Here is a 21858-nt window from a genome sequence, read left to right as displayed (position 1 = left end):
AATATAGTTGCACAAGAAAATAAAATTTTTATTACCAATAAATTAAATTTATATTTACACAATTAAACATTGTTTAAGGGGATAGGCGCAAACTTTCGGCTTCAATGCTATTTAAATGCATTCGTTTTTTTCGAAGCCTGTTTTTTACATGTTATGCTTAAGGAGATGGGTACGTATTTTCGGCTGCAATGCCATTCAAATGGGGATTAATTTTTTTCGAATCCTGAAAAAACTAATAAGTATTTTTGAAAAATTGAAACGCAGAATGAAAGATTACGTTACTACCGAGGGCCGAAAGTCACTGAAATCTTCAATAATGTTTATTTTAATAAGTTACAGGGGTGGAAAAAGAGAAAATTGAGTGTGATTTTTTATTTTAAATACATATCTTATTCAAAAGAAACTTTTTATTTATAATACGAGATATTCAGCCCTCGGAAATAATGTAATCTTTCATTCTGCGTCTAAATTTTTAAAAAATATTTATTAGTTTTTTGAGAATTCGAAAAAATAAACGCATTTAAAGAGCATTGAAGCCGAAAGTGTGCGACTATCCACTTAATTATAACTCTTATGGTTATCATTTACCATTGCCTGTTCGTAAAATGAAAGAATTTTAAAAAATTGTTTTGTTATTGTTATAAACATGTTTTGTTTGGTGATCTTTCCGGGCCCTATTCAAATACGGACCCGAGGCAGGTGCCTCACGGGCCTAGTGGTAAAATAGGCTCTGCGGATAGCTCAGGCGGTAGTATGTCTGACTTCCACGCAGGTATGCCGGGGTTCGAAACCCATCGTAGGCGAGAAGATCTAGACATTTTAAATGTGTATAGGCCTCAGGTCGACTCAGCCTGCATAAAAATGAGTACCTTGGGTAAAATCAGGGGTAATAATAGGCGGTTGAAGCGTAGCACTGACCGTTACCTTCCTTGTATACCGTAGGCCCTAGATATAGCAGACTTTCTTCTTCTTTAAGTTCCATCTTCTATCGAAGGTTGGAAATCATCATGGTAATGAGGACCCTGTTGACTGCCGCTCTGCACTACTGCATTCGAACCATTCCCGTAAGTTCTTAAGCCAGGATGTTCTTCGTCTTCCCACATTTCGCTTTCCTTGGATTTTGTCATCACATGTCCCAAGTACTCAAGTTTTCGTCTTTTGATAGTTAGTATTATTTCCGGTTGATTTCCTATCCTTCTAGTTACTTCGTAGGATTCTTCTGTAACACCAAAATTCAAAGGCGGCCAACTGATTCAAATGGACTCGTTTCAACGTCCACGCTTCCAAGCCATAAAGAAGAGTAGAGAACACGTAACATCGAAGCATCCTTAGACGTAGTTCTAACCTTATATCCCGACAACAAAGAAACTTTTAAGTTTAATGAATGATGCACGTGCTATTTCAATACGTGTCTTAATTTCTTTGGTTTGGTCTACATTAATTTGATGTTATCCATGTTCCTAAGTATTTATATATTTAATTACTTAGGCTCCGTTATTTCTATTACTAACAGTGGAGGATGCGAAGACGAGATCCGTAGGCGCATCATAATGGCCAGATCGGCAACAGCCAAACTCACAAAAATATGGAAGAATAGTGAGATTACAAAAAACACAAAATTACGCCTTGTTCGAACGTTAATATTTCCTATCGCCACCTACGCTTCAGAGACTTGGACCATCAAAAAAGCAGATGCAAAACGTATAATGGCATTTGAAATGTGGGTCTACCGGAGAATGTTGCGCATACCATGGACCGCACATCGCACACATAATTCAATATTAGCCGAACTTAACATAAAAACTAGACTCAGCACAACTATCAACCAAAATAGACTGAGATATTTTGGACATATAACTAGAAGAAGGGAAGGCATGGAAGGAATGTTAGTTGAAGGCAACGTAGAGGGCAGAAGATCCAGAGGAAGATCTCCATTACGATGGTCGGACCAAATAAGGGACATGACTGGTTACTCGTTCTCCGAAGCAAAACAACACGCACAGGAGAGAGAGGATTGGATAGAAATAGTCAAACGACTTACATTACGCCACTACATCCTTACGAAGGATAACAGATAGAGGAGGAGGGAAGTATTTATAGTTATCCACACTCTCAATCACAGTATCTTCAATAGTTAATTTGATGTTTGCGTGTGCTGATTTAGTTATTATCATGCATTTAGTTTTCTTTAAATTCATCTTCAGTCCGTACTCATGACAGCGTTCATTAAGGCGTTTCATTACGTTCTCTAAATCATTGTTGTTATCCGCTATTATTACTGTATAGTCTGCAAAACGTAAGTTGTTCAAAACTTCTCCATTGACAGATATACCTTCTATTGAATCTGAGAGCGCTTCTTGAAATACCGCTTCACTGTAGACATTGAAAAGTAGTGGATACAGCACGCAACCCTGTCGGACTTCTCTCTGTATTTTGATATCTTGGGTGTCTCGGTTGTCATCTCTTACCTTGGCAGTTTGATTCCAATATATATTAGATATAATTTTCATGTCACGACTGTCAATATTTTTACTTTTTAATATATTGTTGTGATCTGCTTCTTATTTAATTTATATTAATTATTATTTATTTGATTAATTATTTAATTGTCGCAAATCATACATCAAAATTGAATAAAAAATCTCAGGGTGTTTTTTTATACTATTAAAAAAAATCCAAATTATCTCACGTTATACTTATCTTCTCTCGTGGGTTCAGTATCTCTGAGTTGATCCTAATTGGGATAAAATAGGGAAAAGAAATAAAGCAAAATATTAAAATAAAAATACAGAATTGTCTTTTATTTATCAAATTAATACTATGAAATCTATCGAATCTAAAAACCTGTGGACACAGATGTCCGAATGAAATTTATACTACTTAAATTTATTATCGTTACAAAAAAAAAAACAATTTATCGGTTTGTTCCCGATGATTTTGGTAAAACAAACTAAACCAAACAAATTTATGTCTTCGCAAGATTACCTATATTTACTATTTATATTTTGAAATATTGGAATTTTAATTCATATGCTTTTTACTCAAAAATCTATTTCCCGAACATAAAAATCTCTTTCACATAAATTGACTGACCTTTTTGCTTCCCTCACTCGGATGTCTTCTCGTGACCCCAAACAGCTCTCCCTCGTTGATTATGTTAAAGGCTACTCATCAAAGCCTCTCTCCGTTGTCCAGCTTTAAAACTATCAGCACACCAGCACTATTCTCCAACAAACCGTGTCTCTTTGACCCGTTCTCGATTCAAACAAAACTCCAAAAATTCTCTGCTCTCCTTCTCACAATAATACAGAATCAAAGAGGTATTTCGTCTCGATTTGATCTGTCTCTCGTTCCACTTTTCAACACTATTCTCCACTATCAACCAGCCACTGATATATGCTAACTATCTCTGCACTTAACACGTCGAGACCGCTCTTTCTCGCTGCCAACAACACAATGAATAATTTTTCAACCTCTCTCCATCATCCAATCCATCTTTTCCCCTTCCACATTCCAAGAATCAAAACATTGACTTTTCCATTTGACAAACAACAGTCACCCTCAAATTTGTTCCGACAATCCTAATTACTTTCGGAGAAACTCTCCCACATATACTCGTATTGAAATGAAGATATTAAAATTCCAACTTTCTTTTCAATTATCAATTTTGAGAAATATTGATAATTACTATACAGTAAACAATTTTTTTCCATTTAAAATCTAAATACATAGTTCTTTTCACTTTAATTATTCACAAAAGTCTTTAATGGTTCCGCGGAAAGCTCGTTAAAAGAGAAATCTATTTACATCCTAACTAAATTCTAATAAATTTTAAAACAGCTCAATATACAGGGTGTATCAAATTTATGTGCCCGCGTTATTAAAAAAAATTTAATTTAATTTTTATTTTGCTTTTGATTGATAAAATGCAAACACAATAACATTCCCGCCTTGTTTTGAGATAAAATCAGTATTAATAAGTGCAACAAAAATATGATTTTCTCTCGACAACAACACTTTTCTATTGTGTCAAAATATTGAGTCCCACCTGAAAAACAATTGCTTTCTTTTTCCCGGTGTCTGTACTTAGATGGGATAGGGTAAGTTTCCGATCGAAAATTTCCTAAGTCTTTAGTTTCAAATGAATTTCCATACTTTTTGGCTACTCTGTTTTCTTCATTTATTAAATTTTCACATTCCCTCAATTCTCTACACATGTTTATTATATATTCTGTCTTCTCCATTTTGCATACTTCCTCTTTAAATACCGCAGTCTCAATTGTATCTTTTCCGCCTTCTTTTTCTATTCTGATCTCTTCTTCTTCTGGGCTCATCTCATCTTTTGAGGAATTCCAAGCTTCATTTTCCTGGGTCAATCTTTTTTCTTCTTTTTCTTCTTCTGGGCTCATCTCTTTTTTCGAGGAATCGTAATCTTCATTTTCTTTTATCCATCTTCTTTCTTCTTTTTCTTCTTCTGGGCTCATCTCTTTTTTCGAGGAATCCCAGGCTCCATTGTTTTTATTTATCTTCTGTTGCTTTCTCCTCTTTCTTCTCTGTCCCTGCTTCATTGCCAAAATCATTTCCACCGTTTGTTTTTTGTCTGCATTATCCTTTTTCCGTTTCTCATGTTCCTTGTCCATTTCCAGAATGTTAGGTTCTTCTTCTTTTCCATATGTGATTTTCATCGTGTTATTTTTGAAATCTATCACCACATGCTTTTCTGACAATTCATCCACTCCTACGATCATATCATGCATCATGTTTGGCATTATAACACATTGTAGTGCATAGAATTTCTTCCCCAATCGAACCTTTATTCGTATTCCTTCATTTATTGTCGCCAAAGTCCGTTTATTTGCGCCCACTAAAGTTACCTTAGGAATTTTGTAAATTAAATTCGTCAAATCAACCTCTTCTATTACTTTCCTGTTAATCAAAGTAATTTCTGAACCAGTATCAATCATAATTTTAATCGGTTTCTCATTTATAAAACCATCTACAAATTTTAAATTAGATCCAATTTCTTTATCATTATTTCCTGCTAATTTAATAAATTCCTTCGGTTGACAAAAAATTCCTGTTTGTTCTTTTGTTTTTAGTGAGCGCCTTCGTGAAAAAACGATTGCTGTTCTTCTTCGCTTATTCTTTCATCGCTTTGTCTCTCATCCTCATATTCGCCTATTTGCGTATTGTTTACCGCTCTTCTGTTTTCTCTCGGTCTGTTGGACCCGTATCGGTTTCCACGATTTTCCTGTTCATTCCTTCTATTATCATTTCTGTCTCCTTGATTTGTGCGTGTATTATTTCTATTCTGGTTTTCTCGGTATCTGTCTTCGTTCCATTGCCGATTTCTTTGTTCATAGTTTCCTCTTCCATTGTCTCTATTTTCGTTTTCACTCCTCGGAATAAATTCTCTTCTTGTATAGTCTCTCCGAAAGTTTTGTCTTCTATCTCTATAGTCTTGATTTTCGCGTTGTCTATAATTTTCTTGCGATCTTCTTATTTCTCTTTCCCTCATTTTTGCTTTTCGTATTTGTAAAAATTGGCACAAACTGTCGATATCTTTGTAGTTTTGTAGAGTTATGTGATCTTCTAAGGAATCTTCAAAATGTCTGGCTATCAGTTCTACTAGCTGTTCGGATGAATAATTGTACTGTAGGTGTTTTGCATTATTATATAATTGTAGTGCATATGTTATCTCTGAAATACCCATTCTATCATGGTACCTCCCATTTTGCAATTCCTTGTTTATTTCTAGCTGTTGTATTTTTCCCCAGAAAAAACTCAGGAACTTTTGTTCGAATTTATGCCAATTGTCCAATTCTTCTTCTTTGCTATCGAACCATAAACTTGCCTCATCTTTAAGATGGTTCCTTATCGCTTCTTTGGCTGTCTCGAAGTTACCGATGTGTCGTATTTTCTTTTTCAAATTGTTTATGAAAATTACTGGGTGTAATTTTTTTACATCCCCGCCAAATCTTATTTTTACATCCTCTGTACTATGGATAATCGTTTCCCTTCTTTCTCCGAAATTTTGTTGTTTTCTGATATCATCAATTAGTTTTTCATTATTTCGGCATCTTTCTCTATTTCTTTCTTGTCTTCTTGTAAAGCATTTTCAAATTTGTTTTCCAACTTATTCTCCAAATTTTCTAGTTCCTTTTTCTGGCAATTTGTTAACTCCTCCATTTTATCTTGAATTTTCATTTCTTGTTCTTTCATGTGATCCTTCATTCTCATTTCTTGTTCTTGCATGTGATCTTTCAATTTTCATTTCATACTTTTCTATGCGTTCCTCCATTTTCTTGTTGTTCTCTTCTATGGCTTGTTTTGTTTCCTTCTGATTTTCTTGCATTATTCTTTTTGTTTCATCCATTTTTTGATCCATTTTTTGTTGTGTTTCATCCATTTTCTGTTGTGTTTCATCCATTTTTTGTTGTGTTTCATCCATTTTTTGTTGTGTTTCATCCATTTTCTTTGATGTTCCTTCCTGATTTTTATCCATTGCTTGTTTTGTTTCCTCCTGATTTTTATCCATTGCTAGTTTTGTTTCTCTTTGATTGTCATCCAGTTTTTGTGACTGGAGTTGCATCAGTTGTAATAGTTTATCTATTCCTGATAATTCCTGATTTTCTGATGCCATGATTGTTGTTTCGAAAATATCTTCTTGTTCTATAAGTTCTTCTTGTTCCAAATGTTCTTCTTGTTTTTTGTTTTCTTTGCTTTTGCTTCTGGTTGTTATCGACATGTAGTTAAAATTTATCCCCGCCTAATATGAAATTCGAAAATACCTTGTATGCTGTCGAGACGAAAATTTTTCTCTCCCCAAATATAATCAATTTATCCCACAAATTTTTAAATATTTCAAATCCCAAATCAATCAAAAATAAAATAAATATGTAAAAACTGTACCTAGATAAAAAATTAAGTCAAACAAATATTTCAAATATTTTAAATATATCAACTTTTTCCGACGGGCAAATAAATTTTCCTTCACCTGTTTTTCCGTTCCATATTCCCTTCAAATTCACAACCAGAGATACTTTAATGCCCTAACGTTGGCTCGCCATGTTGTTGTGATCTGCTTCTTATTTAATTTATATTAATTATTATTTATTTGATTAATTATTTAATTGTCGCAAATCATACATCAAAATTGAATAAAAAATCTCAGGGTGTTTTTTTATACTATTAAAAAAAAATCCAAATTATCTCACGTTATACTTATCTTCTCTCGTGGGTTCAGTATCTCTGAGTTGATCCTAATCGGGATAAAATAGGGAAAAGGAATAAAGCAAAATATTAAAATAAAAATACAGAATTGTCTTTTATTTATCAAATTAATACTATGAAATCTATCGAATCTAAAAACCTGTGGACACAGATGTCCGAATGAAATTTATACTACTTAAATTTATTATCGTTACAAAAAAAACAATTTATCGGTTTGTTCCCGATGATTTTGGTAAAACAAACTAAACCAAACAAATTTATGTCTTCGCAAGATTACCTATATTTACTATTTATATTTTGAAATATTGGAATTTTAATTCATATGCTTTTTACTCAAAAATCTATTTCCCGAACATAAAAATCTCTTTCACATAAATTGACTGACCTTTTTGCTTCCCTCACTCGGATGTCTTCTCGTGACCCCAAACAGCTCTCCCTCGTTGATTATGTTAAAGGCTACCCATCAAAGCCTCTCTCCGTTGTCCAGCTTCAAAACTATCAGCATACCAGCACTATTCTCAAACAAACCGTGTCTCTTTGACCCGTTCTCGATTCAAACAAAACTCCAAAAATTCTCTGCTCTCCTTCTCACAATAATACAGAATCAAAGAGGCATTTCGTCTCGATTTGATCTGTCTCTCGTTCCACTTTTCAACGCTATTCTCCACTATCAACCAGCCACTGATATATGCTAACTATCTCTGCACTTAACACGTCGAGACCGCTCTTTCTCGCTGCCAACAACACAATGAATAATTTTTCAACCTCTCTCCATCATCCAATCCATCTTTTCCCCTTCCACATTCCAAGAATCAAAACATTGACTTTTCCATTTGACAAACAACAGTCACCCTCAAATTTGTTCCGACAATCCTAATTACTTTCGGAGAAACTCTCTCACATATACTCGTATTGAAATGAAGATATTAAAATTCCAACTTTCTTTTCAATTATCAATTTTGAGAAATATTGATAATTACCTATACAGTAAACAATTTTTTTCCATTTAAAATCTAAATACGTAGTTCTTTTCACTTTAATTATTCACAAAAGTCTTTAATGGTTCCGCGGAAAGCTCGTTAAAAGAGAAATCTATTTACATCCTAACTAAATTCTAATAAATTTTAAAACAGCTCAATATACAGGGTGTATCAAATTTATGTGCCCGCGTTATTAAAAAAAATTTAATTTAATTTTTATTTTGATTTTGATTGATAAAATGCAAACACAATAATATCTACAAGCTTTTTATGTTGAACTTTATCAAATGCCTTTTCAAAGTCTACAAAACATAAGTACATATCCTGATTCATGTTCATGCATCTCTGGGCCAGCACATTCAAGCCAAACAAAGCATCTCGTCTGATCATACCATTTCTAAAGCTAAATTGTGTGTCACAGATTTCATATTCGAGAGTTTTAACAATTCTGCTGTATATTATTTTCAAAAATGTGTTAAGTGTGTGACTCAATAAAGATATTGTTCTGTGATCCGAGCAGGTTGTTGCACTTGGCTTTTTGGGAATTGCTACAAAGGTCGATTGCAGACATTGTCTGGGGATTGTGGCAGATATATTAGATTAAAGAGTTCAACCATTACATATGTATATCAATACCATCTTCATCAATAAGTTTTAATAATTCGATGGGCACATCATCTGCTCCAGTAGCTTTACCCTCTTTCGTGTTTTTAATGGCATAGATGACTTCTTCTCTTAATATTGGTGGTCCGGTATCGTCTGTGATTTCTAATGACAGTTCTCCTCTTTCATCATTAAAGAGTTGTTGGATGTAATTGGTCCAGTGACACAACCTCTCGTTCACGTCAGTAATAATATTCCCTTTATTATTTTTAAGGGTATTCGTTCTTGTGTTTTTTATAGAAACTGTCATTTCTTTTATTTTTTTTGTGTAAATTAAAGCTGTCATACTTTTTATCCAGGTCTTCTACTTCTTTGCATCTGTCGGAGAGTCACCTCTCTTTTGCCTCTAGAATTTTCTTTCTGATGTTTCTCGGAATTTCTTTGTATTTATTCGGGTCTTTTGTTTTATATTTTTTCGTTCTTCCATAAGTTCAAGAATTTCTACTGTCATCCAAGATTTTGTTTTTTCTCCAAGTGGTTTGAGGGTTTCTTTTCCAACTGACACTAAGGCATGTTGAATTTTTCCCCATTTTTGGTCCACAGTCAGAGTTTCCGCACTATCTTCTTTGACTTTCCTTAAGTTCTCGTTTATTTTAAATTTCGTTTCCGCATATGTGTTGTCTTATTTGAGCCGCCTTGTATCCATGATTTTATTGGAACTAGGGCTCTTTACCTCCTTTAGTTTCACTGTCATAGACAAAACAACAGGGTTGTGATCGGAGGAAATGTCCTCTCCTGGATAAGTTTTGGATGATATTATAGAATTTCTATATCTTCTGTTAACGAAAATATAATCTATTTGATTTCTAACTACTTTGTTGTTATTGTCAGCTGGTGACTTTCATGTATATAGTCTACGTTTAGGAAGTTTGAACAAGGTATTTGCAATTATGAGTTCCTCATTGATACAGAAATCAACAAGCCTATCGCCACGTTCATTTCTTTCCCTGAGTCCATATCGCCCCACACAATTCTCCACTTCTCCTTGACCAACTTTAGCGTTCAAATCGCCCATTATAATATTTATGTCATGTCTTTTAGTTAGCTTTAAAACATTGCCAATTTGTTCCTAGAAGGCCTCTATGGTGTCTTCATCCTTGTCTGCAGTGGGTGCATATACTTGGATTATATTTATTTTACGATTTAAATGAGAGTTGAGAGACAGCATTAACACTCGATCAGAATAGGGAACAAAGTTACAAACGGCTTTCCGAGAATTTTTATTAACTATAATTCCAACTCCCTGTTTGTGATTAGGGTCGTTGTTTCCGGAATAATACATTGTTCCATTTCTGGTATTAAATTTTCCTGATCCAGGCCATTGTATATCGCTAAGGCCCAGTATGTTAATCTTCATTCTGCACATTTCCGACACAGCGTTATCCAGTTTGCCTGATTGGTGTAAACTTCTTACGTTCCATGTTCCAATTTTCAATGCAATAGAGATATTCTTATTTGTTTGACAGGGATTTACCTTGATGACGACCTGAAAGGCCCTGTCGTCTAAATCTGATTGTCCTCCCCTGTCGGATCTTGGATTCCGAGCTCCATGATCATTAAATAAATTATCGATTAGTGGGTCCATGATGATTTTTACTAAGGATATCCATGCGGATCTTTAATGTGGTAGTCATCCCGTGGCTTTCCACATCTCAATGCCGTTGACTAATTTAGCTCTTCCGTCTTCGGAGTTAATTTCTCGACTTCAGGGCAGTGAAGTGCCCTACCACGTGTCGGTTCTTCCACCCGTAGCTGTTGACCAACAAGTGGGGGATTACTTATATCGGCAATCGGCAATCGTTCGGTTATTTTAACAGCTCTAGTATCCAATAATAGACCGATCCAGGATCATTTCCCTTACGCTCTATTTTGGTACTGATGCTGCTGTCTGACAGAGTAAAATATGGATAAGGGAAACTTTGGTAATTCGTTGGGAGAATGGGTTTAGGATATAATTTCTCCCAGGTACCAGGAGATTGGGAGATAATTATGGCTCGCGTGGGCAGGGTTGCATCCCTGAAGTAGATCTATCTTCCACCGGGAACATAAAAGAGTATCTACCCGCTACCGCTTATAGCAGACTACTCTGCTATAATCCCAAAGCCGTGTTACCGGTATAAACGGGAGTCTATTATTATTATACTCATAAATATTTCCAATTCAGATATATACTATACATTTTAACCCTTAATTACTGAGGTGAATGTTTCAGGGCGTCTCTGACATATGGTATGCCATACCGTTGCCTACTCTCCTTTGTTTTCAATATGAATTTGTCTTATATCACTGTATTTGTTTTTTTTTAATCAACTACGGAATGATTCTTCACACTGCCGTAGAATAAAATACATTCCTAATAAAATATAAGCTTTGTTTTTACAAGAAAATTTATTATATAAATGAACACATGCATGGTAGTTCGTACAAAATCCTTTATAAACTGAATTACAAAAAACTTGAGGATTGATAAAAAATAGTAAAATAATGTTGAAAGTAGTTAAAAATAGAACCAATGGATGAATCTGCTGCCATACTATAGCGAAAGGATACACTGGACTGTAGTGATGTTGATTATAGTTACTTTCGAGGATTCGTTACAAATCGTTACTTTTGTATAAAGTAATCATTTAAAGTTAAAGTATTCGTTACTTTGATTACTTTTGTTACTTTTGTATTTGAGTACCGGTTGAGAACCGCATTTCTCAGTATTTTGTATAAGTATAAGATCCGAAATAACTACCTTCACCGATCTATTTAATGGATAGAAATTAAATAATATGTAATTCTTCTGTCATTGCTGCTCTACAATATCACTAATCTCGAGTAATAGTCCAGAGAAATAAGGTTTTTCTCGTGACACATCGCCCTCCAGGCCGAAACCAAATTTTTTGAGTAGTATGGACATCTATATTATTAACCTATATGTTTCCTGCAGCCGACTTTGATGATATACATAGTTATAAACAAATGAAGATCGAAAAACGGTAAATTATCGCTTTTTTCGTCTATTACCAAAAAGTTAAGCACTTTAAACAAATTTGAGAGTAAGAAACTCATAAATCGTATAAAAAACTTCAATATGGCATTCGCTGAATATGTCCAACCTTATTGGTTGCTTAGAAAATTGCAAAATAAATCATAAATATTGAGTTTTTATAAATATTCGTAACTTAGGTAAAAATTAACTTAGAATCTTCTTATTACGCGGAATGCCGAGACTTCTTGTTCTTAAATTATATTTTAAATTTCAAAGCAATTGGTCAAATAGTTTAAAAGTTATTTAATTTATTTTTCCCAAATTCATTTTTTTGCAACACTTAAGTCAGAAAATTATGAGGTTACAATAATACTTCGGACAGTTTATGAGAGAAGAACATTTATACTATTACCTTAATTAAAAATAAATGACAAAAAATAATTTTAAACAGTGTAAAATTATTTTGCAAAAACATGTCCATTTTTTCCTTACTTATAAACAATTAGAATAACTTTTTAACCGTTACCCGTAGAAAAATTATTTTTTCATATTTAGAAACATTGGATTTTTATACACATTTAGAAAGAAAAACAACTGTTCTAGGACATTTAGGGACAAAGTTAGCCCCCCCATTTTTTTAATTCACATGTTTTTGCAAAATTATTTTGCAATATCTATAATTATTTTTTGTCATTTTTTTTAAATTAAATTAATACTGTAAATTTTCTTCTTTCATAAACTATCCAAAATATTACTGTAACTTCATCATTTTCTGACTTACAGTGTTGCAAAAAAAATTAATTTTGGAAAAACAAATTAAATAACTTTTAAACTATTTGACCAATTGCTTTGGAATTTAGGGTGTAATTTAAGCACCATAAGTCTCAGCATTTCATGTAATAAGAAGGTTCTACGTTAATTTTTACATAAGTTATGAATATTTATAAAAACTCAAAATTTATGATTTATTTGGCAATTTTCTAAGTAACCAATAAGGATAGACATATTCAGCGAACGCCATATTGAAGTTTTTTATACGGTTTATGAGTTTATTCCTCTCAAATTTGTTTAAAATGCCCAATTTTTTAGTAAGAGACGAAAAAAGCGAGAATTTACCGTTTTTTGATTTTCATTTGTTTATAACTATGTATATCATCAAAATCGGCTGCAGGAAACATATAGGTTATTATTATAGATGACCATATTACTCGAAAAATTTGGTTTCAGCCTGGAGGGGGATGTGTCACCAACACGATATTGTTTTTCCTTATTTCTCTGAACTATAATCTGTTTGCATCAATAAGTACCAAAAACAAACCCTTGAAACTCTAGATGACGTACCTTAGCAGTAACCCTGGGCACCCAGGTGCTTCGGAGGTCGGTTCTGATTGCAAATTCGTATTCAGTGGCCCCAAATACCCCGAAATAAGAAAATCTGGCCCATAATATACTGATTTTAACATGTTTATGCATTTTTCGATGCGTTTTACACACTTTAAAATGTAATAATGCATTTCCACCTATTTTTGTATTGTAGATTTTTTCCAGACGTCATCCTAGTCCTAAATACAATGCAAAAAGTTGCAAGTCTCTATGTACCTACTATATTTAAAAATAGATTTATTCCTGTGATTTTAGTATTAAATAGGGATGGCGGTTGTTGACAAAACACCGGTTTTCGGTTATACCGTTTTTTTTGCTTACGGTTTAACCTGGCGGTTATAACCGGCCAAAAAAAGCGGTTTTTGGAAAAACCGGTTTTCGGTTTTTTTAATCCAATTGGTTACAAAGTTACATTTACAATGCACTTTAGTTTGCGATATTCCATTCGACTCGATATCAGTATGATCAAAATTAGTACTATCGAAGGAACATCAATATCAATATACATAAATAAAACACAATTTTTAATAAAACCATTTTATTCTAGTAATTAATATATTTATTTATTGTTTTATTATTATTATTATATATTTATTATAATACGAGAGATGTGCTAAATTGCGTCTCAGAGGTGGGTTCATTGCATTGCGATGGTTTGCCTTAAATTGGCAGAATTGTTTGTATTTCCTTCAGAGTTGAGACTTCTGAGCTTCACTGATGAGGCATAAGGATGCTGAAATAGCTATATGGAGATGGTGGTCCAACTCTGAATCAAATATAAACAAAACATGCCTTGATCCTTTTTTATCTTTTTCATTTTTACTCAGTTTGAGTATTTAGAAACTGTCTTTCGGTCCTTTTCCTTGACGAAGGGAAGGTAAATGCGTAGCCTAAGCGTCCTCTATTTGCTTTCTCCTACTTTCGTCGTCTCTTGTGATTATATATTGTAAAATCCGGAGATACGGGATGCAGCCAGAAAGCAGTTTATTAACGAAAAGTCTTAGATTTAAAATATTGTTTATTATATTTTTATTTCAATTATTCTAATTGTTTAAAAGGTAGTAAACTTTGTATCTGGGGCTTTTCGTTGTTTTCCTCGTAATACGAGAGATGTCGCTAAATTGCGTCTCAGAGGTGGGTTCATTGCATTGCGATGGTTTGCCTTAAATTGGCAGAATTGTTTGTATTTCCTTCAGAGTTGAGATTTCTGAGCTTCACCGATGAGGCATAAGGATGCTGAAATAGCTATATGGAGATGGTGGTCCAACTCTGAATCAAATATAAACAAAACCTGCCTTGATCCTTTTTTATCTTTTTTATTATATATTTATTGATTGTTATTAAATATAATATTATAGCGTAGTATTAATCATTAATTGAATAAAATAATTGCATATTATATTCTACTCTCATAATATATTCAATGAAGATAGAACCTGAATTATTTCAGCGCTCTCTGTTGAGCAGTAGTATAATAATTTTGGTTTACTGTTCTCTACATCTGACTACTGAAATTCACAAATCTTTGAGATTCACACAAATCAAATTCGGATCGAAATAAAATTTGAATTGTGTGAATCCCAAAGATTTGTGAATTTCAGTAGTCAGATGTAGAGAACAGTAAACCAAAATTATTATACTACTGCTCAACAGAGAGCGCTGAAATAATTCAGGTTCTATCGTCATTGAATATATTATGAGAGTAGAATATAACATGCAATTATTGTATTCAATTAATGATGCAAATTTAATTAACCATTTAAAAATATAATCCTCTAAAATACCCACCAATTTTCCTCTCCTCCGGAACCCAAAAACCTCCCCAACCATTTCAACTTATAAAAAATTTCCCAGACTCTTTGAAATGGGATTAAAAAAAATAATATCAACATAAATATTTTACTTAAAAATAAATTGGATAATGCAATTTATATTTTATTTTTACTACCATCAAAAAAATTTATCATGTATTACGTTTAACACGTTTGTATATTTGTACAGTAGGTACATTTTAACTAATTTAATACTTCCTGTATGGGTGTATCGTTTTGAAAACCTAGGGAAATTCTTGGAGATTCGTATTCGTAATCAATAATTCGATATTCATAGTCAGAGCATTATTTTGGTAATCAGAAAAAGTCATTCGCCCACTTTCAATGTCAAGAGTTAAGTGTGAAAAATAGATTGATGATGTTTGCATCTTCTAATTCAACCAGATCACTTGTTATGTAAATATTATGATTACAAATACCTTTTCAAGGAAATATTATAATAAAACTTAATAATTGTTTCTGGCTGATGTGAGATTGCACTTTCAGTTTGCTTCTGTATTTATAAAATAAAATTTGAATTATGGTTTTGTTTGGAATAATTACTTGAGAATAATAATTATGATTGTGATCCAAAATAATACCTAACCTAATCCTAATCACCGTAAAAACCTAATAACCGGTTTTTACTGTAAAAAGAAAAAACCGGTTATAACCGGGACAAAAAACAACCGGTAAAACCGGTTATTGCGAAATAAAAAACCGGTTTTAGGTTTAAACCGGTAGGTTTTTCCCATCCCTAGTATTAAATGCCCTGGTCTAATAAAAACAATGCCATACCTACATGTAAAATTAAAGTTGATGATCACAGTCTAGAAATATTATCATTTCTACATATTTTCTGGTCAATCTAAGATATTTTTTTCTAGGTATTTTTAATTTTTTTTCAGAAAAATACATGTTTTTAACCGATATTTCATCAATAACTCAAAAACTATAAGATTTTACAAAGAAGTTATAATTATCAAAATTGAAGCTAATAAAAAAGGAAATAAACCCCTTACTAGAAAAACCTTTTAATGTTAACTAAAAATGAGTTAGAGGTAATTGAATATATATTTTTTTCGGCGAGTAAAAAAGTATTCAAGCTGAAATAACTAGACCAGTGCAAATAGCAAAAAAACAATAAAAAATTAATAGCAGGATGAGACCAATTCCAAATGAAAGTACACATATTAGATAACATGTGGAACATTTTTCACCAAATCTGGATGAGGGGAACATGGGTTGGGGGAGCGCTTTTAGGGGTGAAAACGGTTAATTACGATTTGCGGCAAAACGGCACATCCCATCAAAAAAAGTTAAATCGCAAAGTTGTAGGTTATAAGAAGATCTATAACTTTTGTAAATAAACATTTTTCACATAACCTCAAAATATCCCAGATAATTGGAAAATTCGATGTTTTTGATTTTATTTTTTTTTTTCTCACTGAAAAAAATTTTTTTTTTTACCAAATATGGTGGAAACTTACCTCTTTATGTCCCAAACACGCTGTAATTTTTTTGTATAAAAATATTTTAAAAACTCTTGTTTTTTATGTTTAAGAGAAAATGTAAGCATTTTTTCAATTGAAAAATCTCCCGAAATTTTTTAGCTTTTTTAAAGAAGTTGGCATTTTTTTTGTTTAATGAAACCTCTATTTTCTGATGGTGTAAAAAAATATATACGTTACTGTGGAAAATTTTGTCACAAAAGGCAAACATCGGAAATTTATTTTCAACCCCTCACCATTTTCAGATTCTCAGACGTAATGTAAGTTGCATAGCTGCGGAAAGCTGCATAGAGGAAACTGCAGAATCTGTAAGCATTATCGAATGTGATGAAGAAATGCCATCAAAGAAGCAAAAACTTAATTAATTGATGAAAAATTGGCCATTAAAATTATAATAATTACTTTCTTTTGTATTAAATAAACTTCTTCGTTAAAAAAGTTGTTGCGACTTTTAATTTGGTTCATGAGAAAAGAGTTTAAAAAAAATGTAGCCTATAGGTAAGTAGGCCGACTTTAAAAAAAAATATAGTTTAAAAAAAATAAAAAACACGCTTTTAAAGCACTAAAAATTTAAAAATAACTTTTAAAATTAAAGCTAGTAATATTTTATTTTTAAATGGTTAGTGCTTTAAAAGCGTGTGTTTTATTTTTTTTTAACTATAATTTATTCACAAAATTAAAAATCACAGACAACGGCAATAGTGTACTAAATTTTTAACAGAGGTTCGTTGGTTCCTGCTCGCTATGCAACTTATATTACGTCTGGGAATCTGAAACTGGTGAGAGGTTGAAAATAAATTTCCGATTTTTGCCTTTTGTGACGAAATTTTCCACAGTAACGTATATATTTTTTTACACCATCAGAAAATAGAGGTTTCAATAAACAAAAAAAATGCCAACTTCTTTAAAAAAGCTAAAAAAATTTCGGGAGATTTTTCAATTGAAAAAATGCTTACATTTTCCCTTAAACATAAAAAACAAGAGTTTTAAAAAATATTTTTATACAGAAAAATTACAGCGTCTTTGGGACAGAAAGAGGTAAGTTTCCACCGTATTTGGTAAAAAAAAATTTTTTTCCAGTGAGAAAAAAAAAAATAAAATCAAAAACATGGAATTTTCCAATTTTCTCGGATACTTTGAGGTTATGTGAAAAATGTTTATTTACAAAAGTTGTAGATATTTTTATTGCCTACAACTTTGCGATTTAACTTTTTTCGATAGGATGTGCCGTTTTGCCGAAAATCGTAATTAACCCTTTTCACCCCTAAAAACGCTCCGCCAACCCATGTTCCCCTCATCCAGATTTGGTGAAAAATGTTCCACATGTTATCTAATATGTGTACTTTCATTTGGAATTGGTCTCATCCTGCTATAAATTTTTTATTTTTTTGGTCCATTTTAGAGCTATCTGCACTGGTCTAAACGGGAAATGAATGCATTTTATAACATAAACTTATTAAAAATTTGTCAAAGTATTTAAAAATATCTATCAAATGAGCCCCGAGCATGTTAATAGCGTTAAAATTTATACACCAACAATTTTTCAAAATTTATCTTTTAAAAATTTTTCCAAAAAATGTTATTGTTTTTTTTAATAACTCCGTTCATCTTTAAGATATCACGCTAAAAACGTTTTCAAAAGATAATTCTAAATTTTAAACCCCTTATTTTTTTTTAAATAAAAGGTTAAATGGTCCCGTTTGCATGGTTCCCACAGCAAGATTTAAGATTTAAACGTTTCTATCTCGGTTATTTTTTACCCTATAGAAATAGTAGAACTAACAAAATATTTGGTACAGAAAAAACTAAAATTTGATTATATATAATTTTTTACGTATATTGAGTATTTTGAAGTTATTATCAAAAGAATATGAGAATTAAAATAATTTTAAAAATTATGATTTTTTTAAATTATATCTTTTTTCAAAAATATGCTTTCTAAACCGGTCAAAATTATCGGAAACATTACTTATGCTAATATAAAGAAGTTCTTGTAAGGATTACTATAAATTTTAATTTTTGTGGAAATGGCGTATGTTATATTTTTCACTTTTTCCTAAAAATTTCCAAACAGTTCTTTTATTTTCATCACAACTTGCTTAATTTTGACGCTATTACCTTGTTCTGAAGATCATTCGACAGGTATTCCGAAGTACTTTTACAAATGTTTTGTAGGAATTTTTTATACATTGCATCGTTTTCCCGTTATTTAAGCTTGAATACTGATTTGAGTACTCGTCGAAAAAAATACACATTCAATTGCCAATAACTCACTTTGAACTAATATTAATTTAGTTTTTTATGTAAGGAATGTATTCAATTTTTTATTATCTTCAATTTCAGTAATAATAACTTTTTTTTGTAAAAGCTTATAGTTTTTGATTTATACGTGAAAAAAGGGTTGATTTATTTTAATAACTTTATATAACAAATTTTTCTTATAATTTGTCTCTCTATCGACTTATGGTATTATTTTTAATAAAATAATTTTCACCCCCGAGAATAGGTGGCATCCACCCCCAGGGTAGAAGCGCAAGTTGGCATCATGTCACCTTTGTTCCTTGAGGTATCCTCTAATTACATCAATTTTCATGAAAATCGATGGAGGTTCAACGAAATCGGAGGTGAAAACCTTCAGTGACTGCACTCTACACCGTACTGACGATGACCAACATGTAAAACTATAAAATAAAAATCTAAGGTGAAAAAACAAATGTTTATATATTTTCAACAATTATAACAAACATTTTAACAACAAATTACAAATAAAGCAGTTTTTAATACACGCGTGGTAGAGTTTGGTATTGAGTTTGCCACAAACGTTCTTGTGTGGTAGGAACCATCTGGGTCATTACTTGTTGGGGAACAACTTTCAATTGTTGGAGCATAAGTACAATCTGTTGGTGGATTAGTCTTTGTTGGTAGATCAATTCTTGGGGTACAACATCTCCGTGTTGGATCAATTGAACTAATTGGGTGTAAATAGTGAAGTATTGGGAAACCAATTCTTGGGGAACGGCGTATCTTTGTTGTCCCAAAAGTTGAATCAACTGTTTGAAGTAGGTTTGTTGATATACGAATTGTTTAATCAAAACTTGAAGAACTCTTTCAACATCTTGGTAAGTAATTCTTTGGTACAGGACGAGTTCATGTGGGATAACCTCTCCTTGTTGAATCAATACTTGGATTTGTTGCCTTACGTGGGTTTGTTGATACAAAACTTGTTGGATCAATTGTTGGATCTGTTCGTTAATAATATTATGTTGTAAAATCCATCTTTGAAGGGAAATGGTACCGACTTCAGTAATGTTTTCGGCTAGGCGAGTCATGAAGAGCTGTTGGTAGTATAAACGTTCAATTACCTCATGAACTTGTTGGTAAACCAATCTCTGTTGGTAGACAAGTTGCTGAGGAACTACTTGTCCTTTAACAATGTATTGTTCAACTTCACGTGTAATGAGGTTTTGATGGTAAGCTAATTGTTCAATAAGTCTTTCGATCTGTTGGTTAATCAGTTGTTGCTGATGTTGAACGTCTTCAGTGATTGGTTGTCTTCTTTCCATCATTTGAGTCCATTTTTGGTTGATAATTTCTTGTTTAGCGGTGAGTTGTTCGAGAAGTTGAACGTTAACGAATTCTTCAGGAACTTCGTATACTTGTTGTCCGTTTACAAGTCTCATGTTTACCAAATAACGGTTCAATGGAGATTGTCCAAGTTGCTGTCTGTAGATTTGGTTCAAGATTTGATTAGTGTTCATTTGATCTTCAAGAAGATATTCTCCAGATAAATATTGTTGAGGTAAATATTGCTGTTGGCTCAATAAACCTTGTTGAAGTTCACGTTGCTGTTGGATTTGTCCAAGAAGAGTTTGGAAATGCCTGAGTGGAGAATAGTTTTGGAGCAAGTCTTGGTCGAGGTTCCTGTAAAAAACAATTAATAGTTACTTAGTATAATCAAACGATACCTATTTTATATACAGAAAATATTAATAAAAAAATGTAGTTTAAAGGATACCTGTATAAAATAGGCATATAAAATATGTATGTGTAATATGAAATCATGTAGACAAAAAAAGAGCGAAAATGGAGCATGGAATATTATAGGTTGAGCTTTTAGGGAGAAAATTGGATATATTATAATATAATATTGGATATTGGATATTTATTGTAGTATTGTTTACAATATGAAGTTAAAATAAAGCGCGCATTTGTTAAAAATAAAAACAATCATTTATTTAAGTAAATGTAGTTTGGAAAATCCCCTCTGAAATATAATAATGGGATATCTGGAAGTGTTGTGAAAGAGATTTCGAGAAGGCGGGTGTTCTGGAGAGAACATACAATCAAAATGTCTATTCTGGAAAAAAATATTATACAAAACGGTCGATTAAAAAAAGTGAACCGAGCATACCTAATGGTAGGCCAGCCCAAGCGGGGATTTTTGCAGTTACTCGAGCGCGTCAGATTATCATATGGGGAGAAACCTGGTGCCTTGCACATGTACCTCTACCATATATAAGCTCTTAACACAGGGGAGTTCGTTAAGGGGGGCCCGAAAAAAACTCTATCCTTAAAAATACTCGAACTTGTCAGATTAAGATAAGGTAAGTTAAGGACATGCAAAACAATGTATATTTCAAAAATCTGACGATTTGAGCGGGGTGTAAAGAAATGAGCGAGTTAAAAAGTTTCACAAAAAAAAAGCGAATAATTCGCGAAATGAACGTTAGATCGAAAAACTAAAAAATACAATTTCAATATTTTTCAAAAATCTATCATAAATAGATCGTAAATTTAAAATTTTAAATACAAATCCCGCGATATTTCGCAAAATAAACATTAGATCGAAAAGCTGCAACATACACTTAATCGATATTTTTGAGAAATCTATCGAATGGTACCAAACACGACCCCCCAGGGATGTGGGGTGGGGGGTCGTGTTTTGTGTCTTAAATAGGAGCCCCAAATTTTTATTCCAGATTTGGATTCTTTACGTAAAAATAAGCAAATTTTATTCTAAACAATTTTTCGAATTATGGATAGATGGCGCTATAATCGGAAAAAACCATTGTTGGAAATGGAAAATTAAATAAAAAAATGGAAAGGCCTCACTAAAATGGAAAACTTTACTTAACTTTTTTTGGTTTTAGGACCTACTCTTCACAACCCAATAGGTCCCCAAAGCGGTCGAGTGACTGCATATTTAGCATACTTCGCTCCCCTACTATAAACTACTTCCGCCACATATCCAGAAAAACGAGGACTATAGAACTAGTGGTAGTAGAAGGAAAGGTAGAATG

The 21858-nt window shown here is 32.4% G+C and overlaps 1 protein-coding gene across 3 annotated transcripts in view; it reads right to left on the bottom strand.

Annotated features, from left to right (window-relative positions):
- The window catches only part of LOC114328787 (uncharacterized), a 71747-nt gene that overhangs the window by 36386 nt on the left and 13503 nt on the right, over positions 1–21858 (bottom strand). Inside the window, exon 4 of one of the 3 annotated variants that reach the window (XM_050645855.1) lies at positions 19261–20384. The exons of 1 other annotated variant lie outside the window; for it this stretch is intronic. In XM_050645855.1, the coding sequence (XP_050501812.1) occupies positions 19336–20384 (1049 nt within the window). In that variant the 3' untranslated portion in view covers positions 19261–19335. Of the gene's footprint in view, positions 1–19260; positions 20480–21858 lie in introns of those variants that run through there. One more of the 3 variants, XM_028277746.2, reaches the window with a different exon arrangement.

The sequence above is a fragment of the Diabrotica virgifera genome, chromosome 3 (assembly GCF_917563875.1).
Source record: "Diabrotica virgifera virgifera chromosome 3, PGI_DIABVI_V3a".
Classification (NCBI taxonomy): Eukaryota; Metazoa; Arthropoda; class Insecta; order Coleoptera; family Chrysomelidae; genus Diabrotica; species Diabrotica virgifera.
This window is presented reverse-complemented; position numbering and strand designations above follow the sequence as displayed.